Raw genomic sequence first — 24,777 nt, 5'->3', positions numbered from 1 at the left:
CCTCGGGATAAGTATTACATCACAACTTAGTGTCCAGTAAGGGGCTCCAAACTTTAGAGCGGTGTGTGTCTACGTAAAGGCCATCAAGCATGGTCATGCCACCTCACCCTTCCTGTGTTGTAAACATCGATGCCTGCTCATGAGATTATCAAATATATGAGGCTAGACAGGCACGTGTTAGAAAGACAGGACTCTCTGAAATGAACTAGGAGGATGGCCACCTCCCTCTTCCCTGTCTCAGGCACAAACCCTGCAGGTTCAGACACCTCTGGCCCTCCTGTGACGTAAGTCCATCACACCCGAGATTGGCAGGGGATGGGGATCACTTGGACTTAAAACACAATTGGAGAAAACTTTAGTGTGTAGCAGCAGGATACCTTTCCTGCTAGCACAATTCTCGGTCTGAAGCAGTTCCATTAAACCAGAAGGTACAAGGCTCCCACCCAGACAGACGGACAGCAGAAGCCGGCTGGAGCCAGCTCCCACTTAAGGTGGACCAGCTTATGGGCAGAAGTGTGAGCTGGCTGAGGGAGTGAGGGCCAAGGGCCCTTGGGAGAGGCTTTGATAAGGACGTTTGGAAATCACTTCCATATGATTTGGCCAAAATCACAAGATAAGGCTGCCTCACTAGTCTGTCCACCTGACATTCACAGAGCCCCTTGTGTGTTAAGAGTGTTAGGCACAGCAAGAGAAGCGAGCTTACTTCTGCACCCACAGAGCATCGTTTGAAATGGACAACACTTAAACCACCACAACTCTGCACCCACGTCACTTACATAAGGATTATGCTGTCCCCTCTGGGAACTCCTGGCGGGTCCTCAGTGGAACAGATTACACGCACCTCTTAAACCTGTTGTGTTTGATACACATAACCGTAGCTTATTCGTATATTCTGAGATACGGCCCCTACATTCCAGCATACTTGTGCTGAGAAAGGGACCTGGGGGAATGTCTGTCTCCAACACAATACTTACCCAGTGAGGACGCAGGGTGGCAAGGGCTTGCTTACTATGGCTACAAGGGGTCCTTCTGCTGCTCCAAGACAAAGATCAGGGCCTTGATGTGCACAGGTAGGCATTTGTGCAACCAAGAATGAAGGGCATTGGTACTAGAGAGATGGCTCAGAGATTAAGAGCACTGACTGCTCTTCCAGAGGTCCTGAGTTCAATTCCCAGCAACCACATGGTGGCTCACAACCATCTGTAATGAGATCTGGTGCCCTCTTCTGGTGTATAGGTGTACATGCAGGCAGAATGCTGTATACATAACAAATAAATCTTAAAAAAAAAATGAAGGGCATCACAACACTGGGGAAAGTATTTTATTCACTATGTCTGAAGTTCTCAGCACTTCTGTAACATGCACAATTCGAGTATAAATAATAGAACAGAAAGCACGAGTCTTTGCGAAGCCTTTATCAATGACTAGTATGTCACGGCCTACTGGCAATCCCACAGAATTTAATACCTTAAAGTTATGTATGTATGTATGTCTGTTTGTTTGATTGTGTGAGTACACGTGTGTGTGGGGTACATGCATTTCACGGCACATGTGTGGAGGTCAGAGGACTCCCCTCCACCGTGTGGTTCCCAGGGACTGAACTCAGTCTGTCAGGCTGGGCAGCACGTGCCTGAACCTGCTGAATCGTATCACTGGTCCTTTCCCTGAAGAATGTTAAATCTTAAAAATAAGAACGTATTGCAGACCTTCGGATTTTAGCTACTTGTGTATCTGTAAACTTCTCTGAACAGAAGTTAACTACGAGTCAGGAACCCACAAAGCCTGGGAGAAGGCTGTTTTCCAGGTTTTCACTAAGCCAGTTTGGTTATGGATGCTCTCAAAGATGTCCCGGTTGTCCTTCTAGAGACCTGCGTTGACAGGCCACTAGTGATGTCATCTCACACATTGAGGGGTTGGCTTTGTGGAGACTGGCTTCCTGTTCACTAGCAACAGTCCATCTCGTAGGGCACGCATGCCTCAGAGCTGTTTCCTGCACAGGAGCATGGCCCGTTACCAGAGCTGCCCAAGAGCACATTTGGGACGCGCTTTCTGTGTACTGACATTGACCAGTCCCCTGTCCTGATGGGGGCCCAGCACGGCCATGTTGGAGGCTGGGCAGCAAGGCACGCTTGTGACACCGAGTCTTGGCGAGTGTGAGGTAGGGTCAGCACAGTGATATTCGAAGCTTGACACCAGATGAGCATGTAGTATCCAGGCCCCCCGTGTCCGTGTGTATGAGTGCACGTTGACCAGATAAACACCGGAAAAGCAGATGGTGACACGGCACAGTGACACGGTACAATCCCAGGTGCAGACAAGTGAGACAGGGCTTTGGGTGTGGATTCTTTCTAGATGACGTATGTTTGCTTCCAAATGCATATGGCTTTCGAAGGGCTGGACACTGGGCACTGAAGACATCATAGACAGGTGACGGGAACTGGTGCAAATGATTTGTAAGTCTAATTCATCACTCAAAAAGAAGTGTTTCTCATGGAAAACATCCTTTTAAATATAAAATATATTAAAAAAATAAGAAACTTCTCAGGAGGCAGCATCCAGGCCTAATAGTAGTAACCTCAGTAGAAGTGAACCAGGCCTACCGGCTTGTAAACAGTTTGATATGAACCTGCTGGATTGCGTCCTGTGCCCCCCCCACCCCGTGCAAACTGCAACGGTATCTTCTAGAGAAAACGAAAGCAAGACATCTAGTAAATCTAGAGATTTGATGATTTAAAACTATCCATCTTGAATACCAAGATTAAAAGCAGTGGGCTCTCTGACAAGGCCATCTTCAAGAGGCTTGGGCTTGTATAAAAGACACATCATTCTGGGGACACGGATGCTACTTTGAAGCATAACTGTAACATGATTCCAGTTTGGAGACGGCTGGTGCTCACCTTAACGTCATCAACTGAACAACATGCTTTCAGCCCTGCAAACAGGGTCTGTGTCGCTCTCTGTAAAGACAAGTCATGCAGGCGTCTCCTAAAGCAATAGCTTTGCCGATGTCCCTCACGCCCCGAGGAGCTTCTTCGTGTCTGCGCGTCAGCCACTGCAGCCTTTAAGTAGAGTGAGGATTTGCTTCATGAATGGACGAGGAAGACTCTGAGGTCAGCGACAAATGCACACAGCAACCCACGCGGCCGTCTCCTCCAGGACATGCCCTCCGTCTGGCGTCTCTGGTGTTTCCGTCTAGAGAGGGCCGCGTCTCCCTCCTGTGACTACTGGCCGCGCATATTCTACAAAGTCATCTATAAGGACAGGCCATGCTCCTGAGGGAAAACAAACAGATTTTTAAAATAAGTCTTATGCCAGTATTTTTATGTTGAAAATATTCTTTCCCCAATTCTAACATCTAAAGAAACAAAGGAATCTGAGGCTTATGCAACTTGCGTCTGATCGCACGACTCGGTGAAGTCACTTCCGCTCCAGGAAGCAGGGTGAGTGAGTGAGTGGTGGGTTTAATGTCCTTGAGACGACATTCACTGGCCAAGCCTACACGGTGGCTTCTCAGGCCTCGGCCAATCTATAGTCAGTTAGTTAGACTCTGCGGCTGGGAATGTTAATGAACGGGCCCACTGCTTCCTAAGGGCCAAGGAGCATTAATCCCAAGTCATTCTTTCTCTGACTCCTTACCAGAGCCTCCCAAATCTATCCAGGGCAGAATACCGAGGCTCACGGCCCCTCCACTGCACCGGCACTCACTGCCTCTCGTGCTAGCTGTCTTCCGGCAGAGCAGTTAATTTTACCACAGACAGTTATGGCTCCTGAAAACCGAGCTGTCTATATTAACTACCTTCCTTTCCACAAGCGTACGCAAGCTTTCGTTGGGCACTTGTTGTGAGCAGAGAGGACATCGAGATGAGGGGCAGGGTGTGAGTTGAATGCTGTTAGCGGCAGGCACTGCCCACAGCCATGAGGAATAGGATGTCCTAGACGGAGGCCACACTACACTGGAGGGGAACCAGCCACCTAGACCAGGCCCCTCTCCCGGGGAGCAGTGCTACTGCATGGGAGGGTCTCAACTGTCTGATGTGAGGTTCTCTGGCATTGGGGGAATACGTCCAGGCTTAGGATAGCATCTGCAAACCATGTTTTATGTGGCTATAGGGGCCGACGAGGCCGTGAGCCGGTCCACTGAGCTTGTTCCTGTGGGTGGGCAGCCCTTCCGGGTCAGTGTCTGCCCCTCGCTCTGGGGCTAGTCAGGGAGCGTCTCTGGTAACCCTGTGGAATCCTACGACTTCTAGTACCTTCTTCATCGTAGTTAGACAAATCGTCTGCAATCATGTTTCCAAAATCTAGGAGAAGGTTCCAAGTGTCCCTTGGAATTGATCTTTTGTGATGCTCCTAATACATAAGAGAAAAACAGCCACCAGGTTAAGGTTCAGATCTTAGGTCTCAGGTACTACAGTGGTTGGGGCGTGCTGAGTTAGTAAGTGGTTCTCCTGAGCGTGATGGGCACAAACGCAAAACCATCACAAGGAAGGGTAAACAGTCTGTTCATCAACAGTATGCGCTAGGTGCCGGATGTCCGGATGAAGGGTACTGCTGCATTTGAACACACTTTAAACTGGAAACTGTGCATCTCTGAACGTCTTCGCCCTCCCCACTTCCTGAACAGAACTGTGAGGAAGTCAGGTGGGATACTATGGAAGCCCTTGTCTCACTTCCTCAGCTATGCTTCCAGTGTTTCTTAGGTGGGATAATTACCTAAAAAAAAAAATGTTACTTCATATTCTAGTTGTATCAGAAGCATGGAGACTGATACAATGTCTCTACCACAGAGAGGCAGTTCTGAGGCGAAGCTGGGCCTCCAGGGCTCCCGTCTCAGCTGCCTCTCCCCTTACTGCCTGCAGAGCAGAGCACACATCAACTCGAACAGCACTGTCACGCCAGCCGTTACATGCCAATGCACACGTGTAATGCAGTCTACCTCAACACTCTTATCACATTTATCTCTTTCCTTGTATGTGTATAGGTCAGGGGTCAGTTCCCTCCTGCTGTGTGGGGCTGGGGATCAGACCATGGTCCTCAGACTTGGTGGCAGGCACCCTTATCTGCTGAGCCATCTTGGCAGCCCTTGTCTTAAATCTTTCTTTTTTTGGGGAAGCCTACTTATTTAATTTATTCTTAGAGAACTTCATATAGTATATTAAAATACCAATTGCTATATGTCAGTTGTCTCTAGAGTCTGTCCTTCCTGGTCTGACCAGAGCCCACATGCGGTCTGACCAAGATCGGCTGTCCTGCTCTGTGCTCTGGGTAAACAGTCTCATGATCAATCAGTCCTCCAATCAGGGGTGCCGCTTCTGCTCTAGCGCTCTGCCGGCTCCAGGATGTGGAGTGGCGGGGCAGGTGGGCGGGCCGCACCTCCCCATTTCTAGACATGTGGCTGTGGAGCTCTCTGGAGAACGTCTCTGATTTGGTGTTAAGCAAGATGAGAACGGGTGGAACGGGCAGTAGCTAGGCCGGGCCGGAAGATCCCAGGTGTAGACCTGCCTGAACTCTCAAGTCAGACAAACTGAGCTGGGTTGTAGCTCAGACTCAGAGCACTCGCCTAGCATGTGTGATGCCAGGGGTTCCATCCCTGGTGTCACAAAACCAGAAGAGGAGGAACTGGGTACTGCGCCATCATGGAATGTCGCGGAGCATCACGGAGGTGACGCGACACATGGAGGAATGAGGCCCTGGACACGAAGCCAGTGCTAGCCCTCTTGCCCATGGCAGGGCTGAGTGCAAGCTGGCTGGGGACCCAGGCAGGCCACCAGATGTGCTGTGGTTAGCATGGCCTTCTTTCACTGTCCAGATGACATGAAGGTCTGGGTGACACCCTTGCCGTCACCAGGAATGTCGTTTGTGGATCCAAGACGTTCTTGCACACTCCACTCCAGAGAGCTCATGGCTGAACTGGCTGTCCCTACAACACAGGGTCCAGCATGGCCACAGCGCCTGCTAAAGCATCCTGTCCAGCTGTGCATGGCAGGACACATGTTCAAATAGTGTCAGATTGCAGACACATGGTGGCAGGGCACCTCAGGACAGGATCCAGTCCACACGTTCCGGTACTTGGTGGATTTGAAGTTCCTTGGTACTGTGTTCGGAAGTCCTCAGGGGAGATGGCAGGATAGGGGCTGCTGAGATTTACAGCTGACTGACAAGCAGCAGTATGGAAAAGTAGTTGCTGGAGCACAGCTTCGGAGCAGCTCTGTCTGCTGCAGCTCTGAGCGGCTAAGCTGTGCAGCCCCCTGCCTGACACCTGATGCCTCTGTGCTCAGCTTTAGCCAGATGGCGGTGTTCAGTCTTAGCTGTTTACTTACTATTTACTTATTTTGGTTTTTGAGATAAGAGTCTCACTATGTCCCGCTGGCTGGCCTTGAACTCATGGAGATTTGCCTGCCTTGTCCTCCTGAGATTAATCCTGCCTTTGCTGGGATTAAACATGTGTAATGTTTACATGCAGAGCCTAAGTCTTAGCATTTTAAATAAGAAAAACTTCCTCTTGGTTGGGCACAAAAGGTAAGAAACAGTCACTTACCAGCAGAAATGTGTTCCAAAGATCTAAAAATTTAAACCTTCCAGACAATACTAACTTCCAATATGCAACAGCCATTTCTAAATCTGGCAGAGAGAAATGGAGGGTGAGGGGAGAAGGGGGAGGGGGAGGGTAGAGAGAGAGAGAAAAAGGGAGGGTGATTAATAAATCCCAGTCTTTTTTCCTTTGGGATAGAAATAACTGTGTGGCAATCCTCCCCCGCAGTCACAAGAGGGCCGATTGCGAGAGTCACAAGGGTTTCTGGAAATGGCATGGAACCCAATTTTATGAGTCTGAAGGAATTTCTTACGGAGCACTTGTGGATTATTTAATGGACATGCAAGTAGTCGTCCCCAACTAGCCAGTTTTAGAGCCTTGCGTCCCACGTGCATCAGACCTAACCGTATGTCTGATCCAGCTAGGGCTTATGTCTCAGAACCATCGGATCACAGCAAACTGGACTGTCTGAGGACTCTGAATTCCTCACTGCACAGTGAAGACAAAGTTCTACACAGAGAAAACCTTTTTCACTACCACGAAGATATTTTAAAAAAGTTTAGGTTGTTTCTCAGTCAAAGCCAACATCCTCTCCCTCAACTAGAAAGCAGTGACTTCTTCCTTCTTAAACAAATCTATGCTGTGAGGGTTGTTTTAATGGTGCGTGTTTAATGGAAAATGAACTCTGGGTTTCAAGGAGGCACTGGAACGGCATCTCCGGTCAGACCTTTCTAGAGTAGCAGTGTACTCTCTGCTCAGTTAACATTTTTAAGGACTTCTTTTTCTATGCTAAGGTATAGCATTATGAAGACACAGCAAGTCTCTATCATTAAGCTCATCATAGGTGATAAAACGATAGCCATGTTCAGTCTCCTACTTACATTTATGTGTGTCTGTCAGACTGTGAAAAGCAGACTGACAACTCTATCAAGGGAACAGAGTAGTTTAAACACAAAATGCACAATGAAGCACTTGTCTAGACTCTGCTCTGAATCTGGTGTGATCCCACTTGGACAGGTATTAATGTCCATGTTCTAGTCTGAGACATCCAGGCTGATCATCACCAATGCTAGTAAACTAGAGATAAATGAACGGGCGGCAACAACACTGGATAGAGGACTCTTACTCGCTGTGGGCTTACGGGGCGTGTGTGCTGCAGGCCTGAGCTGACCTAAGCCTGCTGGAGTCTCCTCAGGAAGGAAGGACAGGATGGAGAGGTCCGAGAAACGACATAGGAAGGGCTTGCTAGGCCTCATCTATGGGACCCGCGGTGTGAGGCTAAGTCTTGCCCTGCTTCTAAGTCTACATCCTGCCCTTGGGAAGGACATTAAGTGAGATCTATATTCAACTCATGTCAGTGATGTAAAGCGTTCACAGTGGGAGATGAGGCAGCCGGGGCGAGGAGGAAAGGAGAGGAAAGTCTTCAAAGTCTTACAGCACACTTCACAATCCTGCTGCGTCTGGGTTAGCTTTCATCCTAGAACCCTTCGTATAAAGTCCCTTAGCTGAATGTGCACGGGTTATGTGACTGGAGGTAAATGTTTCCAACACTTAATATTCCTACATAAAGATGTCACATTATCCAAGTGAGCTCGGGCATTTGGAAAACAATGACTACAAAATTGCCAAACAGTGGGACTCGGGACTGAAGCCGGGGCCACAGTTACCTTGGTGTGAGAATGTTTTAGCATCAGTTTCTTTCTAAGAACGTCTAAAAAACAAAAAGTCCATTAAGAAAATGCTAGAAGGCGAGGCTAGTCAGAATGGGACGCTCCACAGGACAAGTAGCGTACTCTATTCAGAAAGAAAAAAAAATTAGTATAAGACTTCATTTCCTCGAAAATTGAGAGCCTCGAAGGCAGCTGACTCACCGGTGGCCCATATGACTACACTTAAGTCTGTGTTAAACCAAGGAACCAAGCTGAGGCGTGTGTAAGGCTCTGAGAGTGATCCCAGGAGCAGGCACATGGGTGCACATGCATGCATGTGTGCACACACACATTTGTGTCCAGAAGAGTTTGATTACTCCCTTGCTTAGGTGAACAGTCCACTAGGCGCAGAATAAAGAATGTCCCTATATAAAAACACTGCAACCGGGTCAACGCCAGAGAGACCAGGACTATGCGCCCAGTGTGGGTGACTGAAGAACCCTGTCTCAAAACCACCAATCGTGTACACAACATGACCCTGGCATTCACAGACACAGACACAGGGAGGAAGAGAGTGAGGCTCTCTGCTGCCTCTTCTAGGAAACACAGGGCCACGCCTGCCTGTCTCTGCTGTGCCAATTCCTTAGCAGACAAACACTGGACGGACTGAATTGACCGTTCTGTTTTTAATTTAATTTGCAGCCATAAGGCGATTCATTCTTTTGAGAGGACCCTCAAAAACTCTCCTTGGATAAGAGAAACAAACTCAGTAACTTTTAGCTTTCTGGCGATCGATTCCAGTAGACAATAGCGTTCTCAGAAATAAAAGACAGCCCTTAGTCCTCAGTAAAGGAATCATTAAATTTGTGGTAGACGTCACTGGCCAATTCTGCTACCTGAGGATATGGAGATTTATAAAGTGGAGATTAACTATATCAGGCCTGTATCTTCTTACCCTTATGGTAAACTATTCACAAATACAAAATATATTTCATCATATTTTCCTTTTTTTTTCGTGATGCTGGTAATCACGTCTATTGTCTAATGCATGCTAGGCAAACATACTACAAGCAAATTACAATCCTCAGCCTTAATTCTATAAGTTTAAAGTGGGCAATGATTTTAGAGTCTAATTTATAACATCTTCAAAAATGCTAGGGAACTAACGTTCCTATGAAACATGAACACACTGAGTGGTCGTGCTTATATACGAGTGGGTCCCTTCTGTTAGAAAAAGCCCAGGTGTGGGACACAGAAAGTAAAATCTACCCAGCCCAGCCATTAGCTGGAATGCCCTTCGAGAATGTTCATCAGAGGGGCTGTCCAATGGAGTCCTTGACCCAACGACTAGGAGCTCTTGTTATGCGTGATAACTAACCCAAGCAGTATGTCTGTGGTAAGCAATAAGAATCTATTTCTTTTTTTTTTAATTTAAAAAAAATTTTTTGAGGCAGGGTCTCACTATACAGCTCTGGCTGGCCTGGAACTTGATCAGGTTGGCCTCAAACTCACAGAAATGAGCCCACTTCTGCCTCAGTGTGTTCTGTATCTGTGTTTGTTGACATTCTCGAAGGCACTGAAACTGTTACTGTGCAGGAAATAGAACACGGGGACCTGTAAGGCATCCCTAAGACTTCTATATTTTCAAGTTATAACGCATTGTAAGACAAATTAAACTCTTAGAAGTTAAAGGAAATGCTAGCTTGCAAAGATATCTCACTTCATTAAATAGAAGGATCCGCTAAGATTGTAGAGTATCAGTGAACATAAGTGGTTTCTTCCACAGACATCCACACAGGCAAATCACCCAGACACACGAGACAAACGTGCATAAATCTCAAAACCACTGAGAAATAAAAAGGGCAGAGGACAGGAAGCCTGCCCCTCCTTCCTTCCTTCCCACGGCACACAGGCCTTGCTGCTCTCCTCTGTGGTGTATACGTAGGCACAGGGACCAGGGCCTGCAGTGACAAGGTCCCCAACGTTTGCTCATTCACCTCTGGCCAAGCCTGACCCACGGGCGTGGGGTGGTTTGTTACCCGCACCTCTCTTGGTTTCAGTGCTGGAGATGGGAGCTAAAGCTGAGGGCGGGCTGAGACTGCAATCCGCCGCCACAGCTCTCCCCTAACCCTGGCATCTTTTGAGTAGGGGTCAATACCTGAGGGTCCTCCCAGCAGCTCTCTGACGGGAAGTGGTGACATTTCCGCCTCCTGAAATGAGATCCCAGTGGATCTATTCAGACAAGTTTCTAAATGTAGCCATGAAGGCTGTCCTGTCTGTGGCTCCCGAAGCCCTCACTCTGACTGAAGAGGTGCTATGATCTCAGAGGGGAAACGGCCATTCCATAGGCAGATCGGCCTGGAGGAGAGGGAGGCTGCGCTGTGGCCCAGTACACCAGCATTGAAACACTGACACCAGAGAAAACGGACAAGACACAGAAAGCAACCCCACCACCCCCAAGGACTGCTTCGGCAAGTGCGGGAAGAGAACTCTCGGGACCTGTACCATGCTAAAGGAGAAGGGGGGATGACAAAGACCACGGGGATACACAGTTGATAGTGTGCACAGGAAGAAATGAGCCGGAAGTAAGCCGCTACTCAGACTCGAAACTAAATAACCGCCCCCCCAAATCAAAGTCTCAAGCTGAAATTTTCTCCGACGTGTACATATGTAGTAAAGCACCTATATTGTGGGATTGCACAACCCCGCAAGGAGTTGTGATGCAGCCCGGCATACGGCAGAGCTGTTCCAAGGCATGGCTGGCAAAATCACCATGCAGAGAACAGGTCCCACTGTCAACTCTGATCGACAGCATGAAACATAAACTAGTCCGTAGTCTAAGGATCTGAATTTCGAAGCCATTATCAATTGGTATTTCCAGTCACATGGAGAATGGGTAGAAGAAAGAAACCAAGGACAGAGACTGTGTCACCACAGCTGTGTGTGCTGGAACCACACTGGTTTTGTCCCTCGGACGACATAACTCAGATCTGACACCCCGAAACCAGAACCGGGAGGTGGTACTCACCTAAGCCCTTCTGCCCGGGGTTCTTGGCGAAGGTGAAGGTAAACTGGTAAAAGTCCTTGAACTTGGCTGAGTCCTTAAGCTCTTGCTCCAGTTTGGGGAGAAGAGCCTTCAGCCTCTCTGTGCTATCACACCTGCAAGGAGAGGGAGGCTCATTACCTGTGATCCGCCTTCCCGCATTCCCTCTTCATTGACACGGCTCGGCTCCCAGGTCCCCTGGCAAAGGCTGGGGAGGTCTTATAGCTACAGAGCTGTGGAAGCACACAAGCCATTGGCTGTGCATGCGGACTGTGTGAGAGGAAGGCCATGTGCTATTAAGTCAGTAAAAACAAGGTCACTGTTCCTTTCACACCGTCAGCACGCACAGCCAATGGCTTACTCTGTAACTCTGTCCATGTGAGGCCAAGTGAGGCCAAGTGAGGTGGCTCAGTGACAAGATGGAGTCTGTGTTTATGCACCGACCACAGGCCTGGGCCACTGCCGGTGCTGTGGTACAATATGAGAGAAAGAAGCCTTATTGCATAAGCACTCGGGGGCCTCTCCATTGTCGCAAGTTCAGTTTCAAGTAGCCAGGAGTTATAAAACCTGGTCTTTTTACTTTTACTTTTTTTTTTTTTTTTGAACTGGAGTCTCTCTATGTACTTCTGGCTGTTCTGGAACTGTATAGACCAGAACTCAGAGAGATCCACCTTCCTGTGCATTCCAAGAGCTGGGGTTAAAGGTGTGCCCCGGCTGTATTGTTTTAAAAATAGATTATCCTCCAAAAAGGTAATCAATCACCCTTAGAAGCAGTAATCAGCCTGGGCTGGGTGTAGCTCAGTGGTGGTGTTTACCTATCGTATGTAGGCTTCGGACTCCACCCCGAGCTCAGTAAACCAAGACAAAGAGGTCCTCTACAAAAAAATCCAAAACACCTCAGTAAAAACATTAGTTGTTCTATAAGGCAAAAATGTGAGGGAGTGAAAACAAACAGTCTCTTCTGCCTCAACTGCCCAACAGGGAACAGAGGAGGACAGTTGACAGGCACTGTCCAAGAGAAGTCAAACTAAGGAACCCAGAGCACCTGGAGACAGTCGCAGACTTCCAGACTACTGTCACTGCTACACTTATGTTCCAAGGATAGGGTGTGGCACACGTGCAGCCAACAGTTGGTGAACCAGGTACCACCCACATCCAGGGTAACACCTAGGCAGTGGGCACCAGGCCCAGGGAGGCCCAGGGAGGCCCAGAGAGGCCCAGGGAGGCCCAGGGAGGCCCAGGGAGGCAGGGCCAATTCTGGCTTCCTATGTCTCTCTCCCACCCTGATGGTTTGATGTAAATGTGAATGTAAATGCTGTTCTGTGCCTAGGCTTGGGATCTACATTCTGTGTGCGAGGCTCACCCTGTGGTCTGTGCAGACACAGCTTAGTCGGTGAGTCCTTCTGTCACAGGAACCTTTCATACACATACACATACGTAGTTTATAAGTTTATAAATGACTTAAGGACACACCGATGGCAGGCATTGTTGGCAGGCTGAGTTTTCCCATCACCTAGAATAGATCCTGTCTTTCTACTTGGTTTATGTTTTATATGATTTTACTGGCTGGTTTTGTGTGTCAACGTGACGCAAGCTGGAGTTATCACGGAGAAAGGAGCCTCCCTTGAGGAAATGTCTCCATGAGGCCCAGCTGTAAGGCATTTTCTCAACTAGTGATCAAGTTGGGGAGGGCCCATTGTGGGTGGTGCCGTCCCTAGGCTGGTGGTCTTGGGTTCTATAAGAGAGCAGGCTGAGCAAGCCAGGGGAACAAGCCAGTAAGTACATCCCTCCATGGCTCTGCATCGGCTCCTGCTTCCTGACCTGCTTGAGTTCCAGTCCTGACTTCCTTTGGTGATGAACAGCAATGTGGAAGTGTAAGCTGGACAAACCCTTTCCTCCCCAGCTTGCTTCTTGGTTATGATGTTTGTGCAGGAATAGAAACCCCGACTAAGACAATGATGAAGAGTTAGGGGTTTTGTTTGTTTTCTTTTGCACAAACGATCTAAAAAGTCCTTCCTTTATCTTATTGATTTGGTGACAATTTAAAACTTACCCTTTTGCATGTTTACAAAGTTATTTTCATAAAGTTACTTACCAGAGGTTAAATCCTTTTAACACTGAGAACTACAATCCTCTAGAAACTGATTTTCACAGGCTGTGATGGGGATGAAAATTAACCCAGCTTGGTAATCACCTTCCTTCTATGAAGGAAGGCAGAGGCTGTTTAAAACTTAGGGTTTCCCTTCATTAAAAGTTTGCTAAGTGAAGACATCCCAAGTTTTCATTAAATGATAGACTCTGGTGCATGAATGAGAATGTCACCAGTAGGCTCACGTGTTTGAACACCTGGTCCCCAATCAGTGGAACTGCTTGGGAAGGATTGCGGGGGTGGGTCTGCTTTGTTAGAGGAGTGCACCACTCAGGGTCAGACCGGCCACTCCCTCCACCTCTGTGCCTCCAACCCGCTGATTAAGATATGAGCTCCCAGCAGTTCCTGCCGCCACACCTTTGTCCCGCTCTCGTGGACACTGACCCTGATTCTAAGCCCCTAACTAAATGGTTCCCTTTATAAGTTGCTCTGATCCTGGTGTATATTATACAACGATAGAGAAGTAAGACACAGGTTGAAATGCTTAAGTGTCACAGAATCACCGCTGCTTCCTACTACCTTCCGTGTTAGTTTCCAGCAGGCTGTATTTTAAAAACCATTTCTCTATTCAAACAGGCTGTCAAGCTTACTGGCAAAACTTTGTGTGTGGTAACTCCCTGTAGAGTTCTGCAGTGACGTCTACCACTCGTGATGTTACTTGACTTTATGTCTCTAAAGCACAAGCAGCTGCCTTTGCTGACTACCAGGTTTTCCTTTTAATAGTTTCTGTTAAATTACTGGGGTTTGTTTGGTTGTTCTTTGTTTTTTTGAGACGGGGGTCTCACTGTACAGCTCTGGGGCTGGCCTGGAACCCACGTGTATAGACCAGGCTGGCCTCAAACTCCAGAGATCTGGATTAAGGGTGTGTGCCACCATGCCTGGCTTAAATTACTGTTCATCCCCTGCCCCTTTAAATTCCTTCTGTCTACATTGGTGATTTACCCTCCTGCTTTCTGTACTTTCCTCTTGCTGGTCCTCCTTCTCATCTTCAGGGGCAGGAAATTAAAGCCAGAGCTTAGAGGAGGTTACATTCTGTCACTACTACCCCACCCGCCTACCCAGCTCTATCTGTTAGGGATGGGTGGACATTGTGCTTGCGAATTTCATGTCAACTTGACAAACCTGTCATTTGGAAAGAGGGACTCTCAATTGAGAAAACACCTTTGTAAGATGGCCTGTAGGCAAGTCTGTGGGGTAAGGTCTTGATAAGTGTGTGATGCGGGAGGGCCCAGCTTACTAAGGGCGGTGCTGTTACTGGGAAGGTGATGGTGGAGGAGAAGGAGGAGGAGGAGGAGGAGGAGAAGGAGGAGGAGGAGGAGGAGGAGGAGGAGAAGGAGGAGGAGGGAGGAGAAGAAGGAAGAGGAGAAGAAGAGGAAGAGGAGAAGAAGAGGAAGAGGAGGAGGAGGAGGAGGAGGAGGAGGAGGAGGAGGAGGAAGAAGAAGAAGAAGAAGAAGAAGAAGAAGAAGAAGAAGAAGAAGAAGAAGAAGAAGAAGAAGAAGAAGAAGAAGAAGAAGAAAGAAGCAGCAGCAGCAGCAGCAGCAGCAGCAGCAGAAGCAGGCTGAATAAGCCAAGGGGAGTGAGCAGTGGGCAGCATCCTCCGTGGCTTCTGCCTCCAGGTTCCTGCCCTGCTTGAGTTGCTGTCCCAACTCTCCCATCACCTGGGAGTATATGATGAAATAAACCCTCCCCAAGCTGCTTTTGGTCACAGTGTTTTATCGAACCAACAGAGATCCTAACTAAGATAAATAACTTCACTACTTGCTCACCCTTTCCCCTTTCCTCAGCAGAATTCTACAATGTTTAACAACAGCACTCCCTTCACTGTTGTGCTGGTCAATTTCCATGCCAACTCGACACAAGCTAAAGGTGTCTGAGAGTGGGAGCCTCAGTTGAGCAAATGGCTTGGTAAGGCTGGGCTGCAGGCAAGCCTGCAGGGAGTCTTTTCTTAACTAGTGATGGAAGTGTGTGCTTCAGAGACAACGTTACTGGTTTCCGGTTTCCCGGCAACTCAGAACCATTGATTCCAGAGCATCAAGAGTGAAAGAGGGTGCCGGGGACATTAGCAAGTGGAGCAAGGAGGCCTTTACACCTCCTCCCGGAACAGGTCGACAAGTTTAGTAATTAAAAAGGTATTTTTGTTGGGGGTTTTCATTATTCCTCTGCCACATTTGTTAAATGGGTAACATCTTAAGTCATTAATCCTAACTCTGTAGGTAAAAGAGAGAAACAAAAACCAAAACAATATTTTACTGGTATTTAATGCAGCAACATGACACATTATACACTCGGTATAGAATAATGAGTGGTTAGACAATTTACTCCGCTGTTCACTGTTCATTCAAACTTGAAAGAAATCTGCTTACAAATGTTGAGTTTTAGTTTTGCTGATTTAAGTTATATGTGTGCATGTGTGTGCGCGCACATACACATGTGTATATTATGCACATGTATGCAGACACCTGAGGAGGCCGAAGGGGTCAGATCCCCTGGAGCCACAGCTGGGACAGCCTGGCAGGCTGCTGAGAACTGAGCCACCGCCCTCTGCAAGAGCACTGCAGGCTCTTAACCACTGAGCCACTCCTGAGCCCCACTGGAAGACATTTCTTAAATTTATAGAATGAGAAGAATTAACGTAAATAAAGGTGTAGATAAAACCCTGAGAATGAAAGGAAGACCAAGCATTTAATAACAAAGAAAATACATGCATATGAAATTACTATTTAAAAGTCGTTAAAGAGGGTTGGAGAGATGGCTCAGTGGTTAAGAGCACTGACTGCTCTTCCAGCAGTCAAATCCCAGCAACCACATGGTGGCCCACAACCATCTGTAATGAGATCTGATGTCCTCTTCTGGTGTGTCTGAAGATAGCTACAGTGTACTTACATATAATAAATAAATAAATAAATAAATAAATCTTTTAAAAAAAAAAAGCTTTAAAAAAAAAAAGTCGTTAAAGAAATGCTCCAACTATTTTTCTCAAGAGTTTAAGTTGAGAATACTTACTTACCCCAACTCTGTCATGCCATCCACAAACTCCTTCTTGCTAAATTCACACTGAGTGGCGGCCCTGAACTTCCATGCTATGACCAAAACACTGATACTGGCCGGGTCCAGACTCAGGTCATCACAGAACTGCTGGATCCCATCGATTCCGATCTTGTTTTCGTCCTGTGGGTCTGTGGTTAAGATTGGGGGAGGGGGAGGTGTCATACGACATTGAAGAGCCATCCTCAAACACCCTGTTAGAATTGTACTGCGCTTACACAGGCCCATCAAGTATTTCAGCCACGCCCGTCAGCGAGCAGCCATGTTCTAAGTATGGGACAGACATAGAACATTAACAATCTATTCAGAAAACAGTTCTGTCCTTAAAATCTAGGTTTCTGGATTTTAGGGAAAGAAAAAGGCATGGATGCTCTCTTTTTAAGTAATCCCACTTGCCGGCTCTAATCCTGTGGGACAATAATTATTTTTCAGATTCAGTTAGCTTATGCACACACATTTAACAGCTGAGAGATTCATACTCCCTACCTCGTATGTCTAGTTTAGAGATGAAAGAACTCGGAGTCTGCCTATCAAAAAAATGAAATAATAAAGTGTATTGAAGACACTTCTGCAAAATCTCAAAAGAATAGATCTTGTCGTGTATCACAATACATCACCATGGAGCATATGTGAATTCCACTGGCTCAAAGATACAAATGAAAAAAAAAAAAAAAAACAAATAGTGATTGCCCTACAAAAAATACTTACCTTTGGTTATCTAAGTATTATACACGTTATTTTCATATATGATGGTAGAAACGTGTGCTATGTGGTGCACGCGTGTCAACGCACATGCCTGTGTGTGCGTGCACAGAGGGTAGAAGTCAACCTGAAGCATTTCCCCTCATTTCTCTCCATGTTATTATTTTCAATGTTTTTTTAATTTTACATGTATACATGTCTTGCCTGTATGTATTAAACCACAAGCATGCCTGTTGCCAGTAGGAGCCAGTTCCTCTGGGAACCAAACCCTGGTCTTCTGTGAGAGCAGCAAGTGCTCTTCTCCATCTTTCCAACTGCACCAACTTAGTTTTCTTCGAGCTAGGATCTCTCACTGAACCCGGAGCTGGCTGCTTTGGCTATGCTAGCTGGCCAGTAGGCCTCTGGAACCCATCTGTGTCTACTCTCCTAGGAGTGAAGTTGCTGGTGTGTGTCCACAGCTGGCTTTTATGTGAGTGCTGGGGATTTGAACTCGGGTCTTCGTGCTTGTACTGCGAGCACTTTACTCACTGCGCCATCTCCTCAGCCCCACTACTCTACTGTACCTCAGAGCCCTACCATGCCTGTGGGACAAAGGCTAATAAGGTACCGCACGGCTCAAACAGTAGCCTCAAAGCAGTTCCCTCTGCATGGCGCTCACTGTATGGAGAAATAGGGATCCAGGGGTCAGGTGAGAGCTCGCCTGTTACCAATCTTTTTTTTTTTTTTTTTTGGTTCTTTTTTTCAGAGCTGGGGACCCAACCCAATCCTGGGCAAGCAGCTCTACCACTGGCTAAATCCCCAACCCCTGCCTGTTACCAATCTTTTGACTTCCTCCTCATCTCCAACCTTTTGGCTAGGGGATGGGTTCTGGAACGAACACGCCAGGGAGGCGAGTCTGGAACGCTTGGCCCCCCCCCAGCGTCCTCCGCCCTCCATCCCTTACCTTTGTACCTGCTGGAGCTGCTCCAGCTTCTTCTGGTCCACACTGCTCTTCATAGACTCTCGGTGGAACGCCTCTGGGTTCTGGAAGAAACTGTCCGTGGCCTCGTCTAGTTTCCACTCATTCTGTGTCAGGCAGTAGATGGCAGTCTTCTCACTAGCCTGAGTGCATGCCATGAACTGGCGGACCTTGTCCTTCTGAGCTGATTTAAGTTTATGCTTTGGGGTGGGAGAATAAAGGTGAGAAAGCCAATGAGGCCGTGTTTGCTCAGCCTGTTCTTCCCCCGAGCTGTGGACCTGAACAGGGCCTTGCGCTTGCTAGGCAAGTGCTCTACCACTGGGCTAAATCCACAACCCCGCTCAGCCTGTTCTTAACGTCCACATTTTTTACCTGACTTATTTTTTTCTAGTTGCATGACTCAGCTTTCGGAACAACAGCAAGCAAACCCCTGCTTTCCCCTCATCAGTTCAGAAGACTGCAGCCTTCTGGAGATGACAACGACATTTGGTAGAAAACGCACTGAGGCTTGGAGCGGCGCTGCCGGAGCCAACACAATGAATTCTGGGTTAGCCAGGGATATACTGGGGGACCTTCTTCATAAATAAACAGTAAATGAGCAAGCCAGCCATATACAGTGGTGCATAATCCTAGCACATGGAGGCAGAGCTGTGGATCTTCAGAGGCCAGCCTCATCTACAGAGAAAGTTCTAGGCTAGCCTGGGCTACATCATAAGAAAAAAAATCAAGAAAAGAAAAACCTTTATTTTTATCTACTCAATTCCATTTGTATATAGTTTTCCCCTTTAAAACATGAGCACAATGTTTTAGTAATATATATCAGGACTTCGGTCAGCATGGGGGCCTGATGCTGTCATGGGGGCCACCCCCAGAGCCATGAAGCTTCCATTAAGTTCAGGCTCTAATAAATCAGGAGAGACGGACACCTTGGAAGCACGGTTGTTTTGAAGGTTTTCCTAGTTTAAAAGCGGAACCGTGCTGATGGAAGCGAGAAGTAACTGAGAACTACACTGGAGACAGTAACTAAAGTGCCCCAGTAAGCTTGACGAAGGGCGCTTATGACGAAACGAAAGCAGTAAGGCTGTGTTGGAGCTGAGGGGCAGGGCGGAGGCTGTGGGTCGGCGATGCCTAACAAACCGCCAATCTATGTACGGCGCTAAGGCAGTCCACAGTGACAAGGGATAGCTCTGCAGACTTCCACGCTAGGTCGGCTACTTCTCTAAGTAACTCGGCGAGAGTAACAGCACAAGTGACTGGCTTGGTTCTAGAAATCAAAACGGAGTCCAGCACACACAGGTCTCTTTATTTATTTGGTAGTACTGGGGGTGGGGCGGTCACTGCAGGGTCCTGGTGTACACCGTGGGAGTGCCATGCTGTGGGCTGTAGCACCAGCCCCGACAGAAGCTACATATGATAATAAGGAAACAATTTTTACATAAGAGGATCACACTTAATCTTGTTCAAATCAAGATGAGAATTTACAGCAATGCTGAATAAAGTTTAACTTACAGGAACGCATATGAGTAGCAAGATGCGGATGAAGAAATAAAGGGGGGAAAGGCGGTAAGAATAGGGTCAGGGTAAAAGGCATGCATACCGTGAGCTGGCAATGGGATGAAAAGCAGGCCCTGAGCCTCCTAGCTGCTACAGTAAAGAAGGAAACGTGACGAGGTTAGGGAAAGCTCTTGTAATAACATGTAAAAGTCTACCAATGGATGCATGTAGTCCTACGCTCCTGGCCTCAACCCTGAGGGAATGGTCCTCATAGCCCCTTATGGAATAAGACGTGTGCAATGTCCCCTGTAGATATGTAAAAACCAACAACAAACAGAGCACGTGCCAGAGTCCTAAGACAAACGTATGCTCATGTCGAAACACCACTGTTGACCCAGCAGACATCCTGCTTGAGTAGGCACTGCCGATCCCGGGTGCTGAGACCTTCGGGGCTCCCGATGAGGAAGCAGGCTTCCTAAGATTGTAGGTATGTGGCACCAGTCTCATGCTCTCCTCAGGAGTATACAGGAGAAGCATCCAGGGACGCCGTGATTTGTGATACAACGAGAGGACGAGCGAAGGTTGATACCTTCTTTTAAAAACGGGGAACATTTCATGAATTTGCACGCCATCCTCGCACAGGGCCAAGCTAATCTCTGCATCCTTCTAATTTAGTCTGTGCTGCTGAAGTGAGCAGAAGAGCTTATCTTTTATAATACTGGACAGTAAGATATTTTCAGAGATGTAAGGCAAAAAAAAAAAAATGATTCCCTGTTGCCTATTTGTAAAAGCTCTTTGACACTTTTATTTATTATTTTCATGTGTATGACAGTTTTGCCAGCTACATGTTTATGCACCATGTGTGTGCAGTATCCTGGAGGCCAGCAGAGGGTGTTGGATACTCCAAGACTGGACTTCTAGGTGGTTGTAAGCTGCCAGGTGGGTACTGGGAATCAATCCCAGGTCTTCTAGGAGAGCGGCCAAGTGCTCTTGACAGTTGGTCCCACTATTACAAATTAGAAAATACATTTACTTCATACACACACACACACCTTACTTGGTAAATTCTGATGCCCATGATTATAAGTGTGATTACCCAAAAGCACCCTGTAACTCCAATTATTAAAGATACACGGAGGGGCTGGGGATTTAGCTCAGTGGTAGGCGCTTGCCTGGAAGCATAAGGCCCTGGGTTGAGCCCCAGCTCAAAAAAAAAAAAAAGAACCAAAAAAAAAAAAAAAAAAACAAGGGGTTCCTGAGACAGAGGCCTGAATAGCGAACACCACAGGCTACAGCCATAGTTTCTCACACATGCTCAGCTTTGAAGAGTAAAGACAGCAGTTCAGACACTATGTACATGCAAATAAAACATTACACAGCAGCTGCTGGTGTGTTGGTTCTATTCTGCTGCCCCAATATAGGCTCTGAAGGGATATATTCTACATGGTGTCCCTTAAAACTAGACTTTAGAGGAGAATAGGCAAAGGATTCAATGTACGTTCTTAGGTAAGATCAAATTTAGTTAAATTAGGACAGATCTTATACACTCCCATTGCCATCTGACAACTAATAGAGACAGTATCTTTTTATGAATCTGACAGTTCCCCCGAGGAAAGACTGGCATAGCTAGAAATATGTAAAAAGCCTTAAAAGAAAGACAAATTTGCAGTCCCCAAATGGCCCTCTGTTAGGAACAGACAAGGTATCTTTACAGTGAAATAGCTGTTACTGCTAGATTTACAAGTTCTGTTATGGTTATTAAAACTAATTTTGGTGTATACAGAATATCATTCAGTCATAAAAAGGGATGAAGCTATGACAAATGCTACAATGTGACTCCCAGAAACACTGTGCTCTGTGGAATAAGCCAGACACAAAGGCCGGACTGCATAGAAAATGCTATATGCTATGTGCAGAATATACAAATCCGTAGGTTGGTGGATACCAAGGCTGAAGGGGAAGAAGGAACTTGGAAGTGCTTACGGGTACATGGTTTTCTTTGGGGTGGTGAAAGTGTTCTGGAACTAGAAGGGGGTCAGGGGGTGAGCAGTATTGGGACTGTGCTAACTAATCACCATAAACTTGTACACCGAAAGAAAACTTCAAAATAGCAAGCAAGAACCTCCACGACTACCCATCAGCAACATCTCTGGAGCAGCACACTATTTGACGAGTGTAACACCACAGAGAGTTACACATCAGGAAGCTGTAGACATCCTGAAGACAGGATGGTGCCTGGTTCTGAGCTATATAACTCCTGAAGTCTCCCTGCAGGCCTCCCCCAGTGTATGACAACTTAGCTTCACTTAGTACAAAGAGCCTGTGTGAGATGTGTAACTCGAAGACGTTTTGAACTACCTTTACGTTCGTTAAAGAGTGGGCGGAAGTCGAGACAGGGAAATAATCAGATCCCCTCCAATATATTAAAATCGGCTTATCTGTACAGGATACCCCCCACCAATCGCAGACTTCAGGAGAGTACCAACGTGATGGTTCATCATGAGCAGCAACAACATCCATGAAGGAAGGGCAAGGATCTGGCAATGTGGTCACATAGTTGATGCTAGCATCATTACAGATTCAACGTTTACACAGATGCTGGGTGTGGTGGCGAAGGCCTTTAATCCCAGAATTTGGGAGGCAGAGGAGAATCGATCTCTGAGTTTGGGGACAGCCTGTCTGCATAGTGAGTTCCAGGCCAGCCGAGGATACATACTGAGACCCTCCACACCCCTTATGGTCTTCCCCAACACCCCCGCAAAAAGGGAAGTGCCTGGCGAAGCAGCTCGGGGTGCTCACTGCACAAGCTTGACAACTGAGTTCCGCCTTCACACCTCTGCAAGAGGGGAAGGAAAGAACTGATTCCTCGGAAATGCCTTATGACCTCTACATGCCCACCTCATGATGAGTGTTTGCTCTGCATTTAAAAAAAAACAAAACAGTTAACAGAGCTGGGGTTCGATGGGAAGAAGTGGGAACTGGTGATAACGTTCTTATGAAAAATGGCTCACAAACCAAAAATTTACAGGAAAACTGAGAGCACGCCAGGTCCATCCCTGTGGGTACTCGGGTGTGAGATCCATGCCAGGGTCTGCTCAGGGCAGTGGCTTTCATTAGCGCTCAACTTGTCAAGGAAGCCAAAGTATGGGGGTGGGGGTGGGGGTTTCTGTTCTGTTTAAAGTGCACAGGACCTTTTAGAACTTAGGTAATTTGTGTGTATTTGCCCCAATGTGTGTGTGTGTGTGTGTGTGTGTGTGTGTGTGTGTGTGTGTGTGTTTGCAGGAGAGAGCACTGGTTCTCCTGACCCGGATGCTAGAAACTCAGATCCTCTGGAAAACAAGCAATTGCTTTTCAGTGCTGAGCCAACACTTCAGGCTGGAGCGGCAGATTTTACTTTACCCTTTTGGTCAATTAAATTGCAATAAAATATTACATTTAGAAAAAAAAAACAAAAAAACAACAACAACAAAAAAAAAACACGACCAAGAGACTAGCAGACCTCCTTCAGGGACAACTACTTGGGGGAGGGGAGGGCATTCTCTGCCTAACACTTCCAATGACTTATCTGCATCTATTTCAGATGTTTCAAAACTAAATTTACAGTGGTCTGCTGCTAGAAGCAGTTTTCATAGTCTCCCACAGAGCTCAACACAGCTCCTCACATACAATGGTAGCTGTTTAGAATTGTTTCAGCAAGTGATAATCAATAAGAAATACAGAAAACAGGACGAGTGGACCTTCTGAACAGCAGGAACTGGTATGAAAAGGTTCCATACCCTCTATGCTATCGTGTGCATAAGGGTGCTCCTATATAAGATTTTAGAAAGCATCTGTAAAATGTCCTTCCAGAGACACTTAGCAAAATACTTCCTCTTATGGTCAATTTACAAAGGGCTCATAGGACAAACATTTGGTCAAATGGATTTGTGGCCCACTTTAGGTTGGCTGTGCTTTGGCATGTGCAAGCCGAGAAGTGAGGGCATAAAATCAAAATGCTCCCAAGTCTTCAGCCTCCCAACATTCCCTTCCCACGTGAAGTTCCTGTTCACATGTATAGGTGAACGGCTTGGCCGCTGGTCAGAGGAGTCTTTCTGCTGCTCTTCTCCATAATTGATTTCTAGGTTCAAATCTTTTCGTTTTTGACCTTGTCGGTATTCGTTCCATCCCTTCTTCCCTTCCCGCGATTCTGTCCTCAGCCCTCACAAACTCCATCTCTCCCAGGACAGAGACAAAACTTGTCTTCCTCGGCTCCCACCCGCTCGCAGCCTTTCGGAGCGAGGCTACCCACGAGATCCAAGGAACGGGAAGTCCGGGCTCCTCCAGGTCTTTGCACGGTTCTACTAGGCAAACCCTCATCTACCTCGGCATCCAGTCGGTCCCTCCCCATCTCTAGGATTCCCAGCCTGATCTCAGAAGAGAGCGGGCAACTAGGGCTATCCTCAGCGAGAGCTTTGCGGATCGCAAACCATCCTAACCCCGCAGAGCCTTGCGCACCACCTTCCGCGGATTGCTTCCTTCCACCTCTTCCAGAAACCTCCCCGGACTGACGGCTTCAAAGCTCCGCCAGCTCCGCCCCAGTCGGCGTCACTGTCCACTCAGACGCGGGTCGGCTCCGCCCAGCAGGCAGGTGTCACCCGTCGCACTGCCCCGTCCCGCCCTCTGGTCGGGTCAGCACCCCGCTGACCCGGCGCCGCTGCCCTCCCGGAGATCCAACTGGGCTCCTCATACCCCTCTACATACCATGCTTCTCCAAGTCAACGGTGCCCTCCCTCAAAACCCAGACAAGAACAGCCCGCCCCTCCGTTCAGTTATCCTGAAGCCGCCGCGGAGCGGTGACCTCCGCGCAGGGGTCTGGCCCGCACCTGCAAAGCGCAAAGCCAGTCACCTACCATGCTCCCCAATGCTGCCGAAGCGACTTCAATTTTCTGCGCAAGCGCACGCCGCTCTGCCTCTGCGCAGGCGACCGCAGCCGCTGCTAGCAGCAAGCGCTTTGCGCAGGCTCAGTATCCGGATGCTCTTTCAGCGGTCTGGGGAATTCGCTCAGTTTACGACTCTCCGCGTGCGGTGCTGAAAGGCGCCCTTCAGCTCTGAGGCACGGCGTTTGGGACACATCGTAACCTCTCTCGGAATCTGTTGCCGTTCTGTGGCTCTTAGAGTACGCACCCTCTGGAAGGAGGCTGGCCGGCTGGCTCTCAAAACTCCAGTTCC

The 24,777-nt window shown here is 47.7% G+C and overlaps 1 protein-coding gene and 1 pseudogene across 1 annotated transcript; both read right to left on the bottom strand.

The window, feature by feature from the left end:
- Window positions 1–1,306: 1,306 nt before the first annotated feature.
- Dcun1d2 (defective in cullin neddylation 1 domain containing 2) lies at window positions 1,307–24,707 on the bottom strand. Its single transcript, XM_032918457.1, is given in 8 exon segments — window positions 1,307–3,272; window positions 4,251–4,347; window positions 6,536–6,618; window positions 11,207–11,337; window positions 16,378–16,546; window positions 18,061–18,074; window positions 18,076–18,275; window positions 24,459–24,707. Coding segments are annotated over 8 exon segments (777 nt in total). The 5' UTR covers window positions 24,462–24,707; the 3' UTR covers window positions 1,307–3,192.
- LOC116915176 lies at window positions 20,167–20,266 on the bottom strand (annotated as a pseudogene).
- Window positions 24,708–24,777: the final 70 nt, after the last annotated feature.

The sequence above is a fragment of the Rattus rattus genome, chromosome 13 (assembly GCF_011064425.1).
Source record: "Rattus rattus isolate New Zealand chromosome 13, Rrattus_CSIRO_v1, whole genome shotgun sequence".
Lineage (NCBI taxonomy): Eukaryota > Metazoa > Chordata > Mammalia > Rodentia > Muridae > Rattus > Rattus rattus.
Note: the sequence above shows the minus strand (reverse complement) of the source record. Positions and strands in the feature narration are given on the sequence as shown.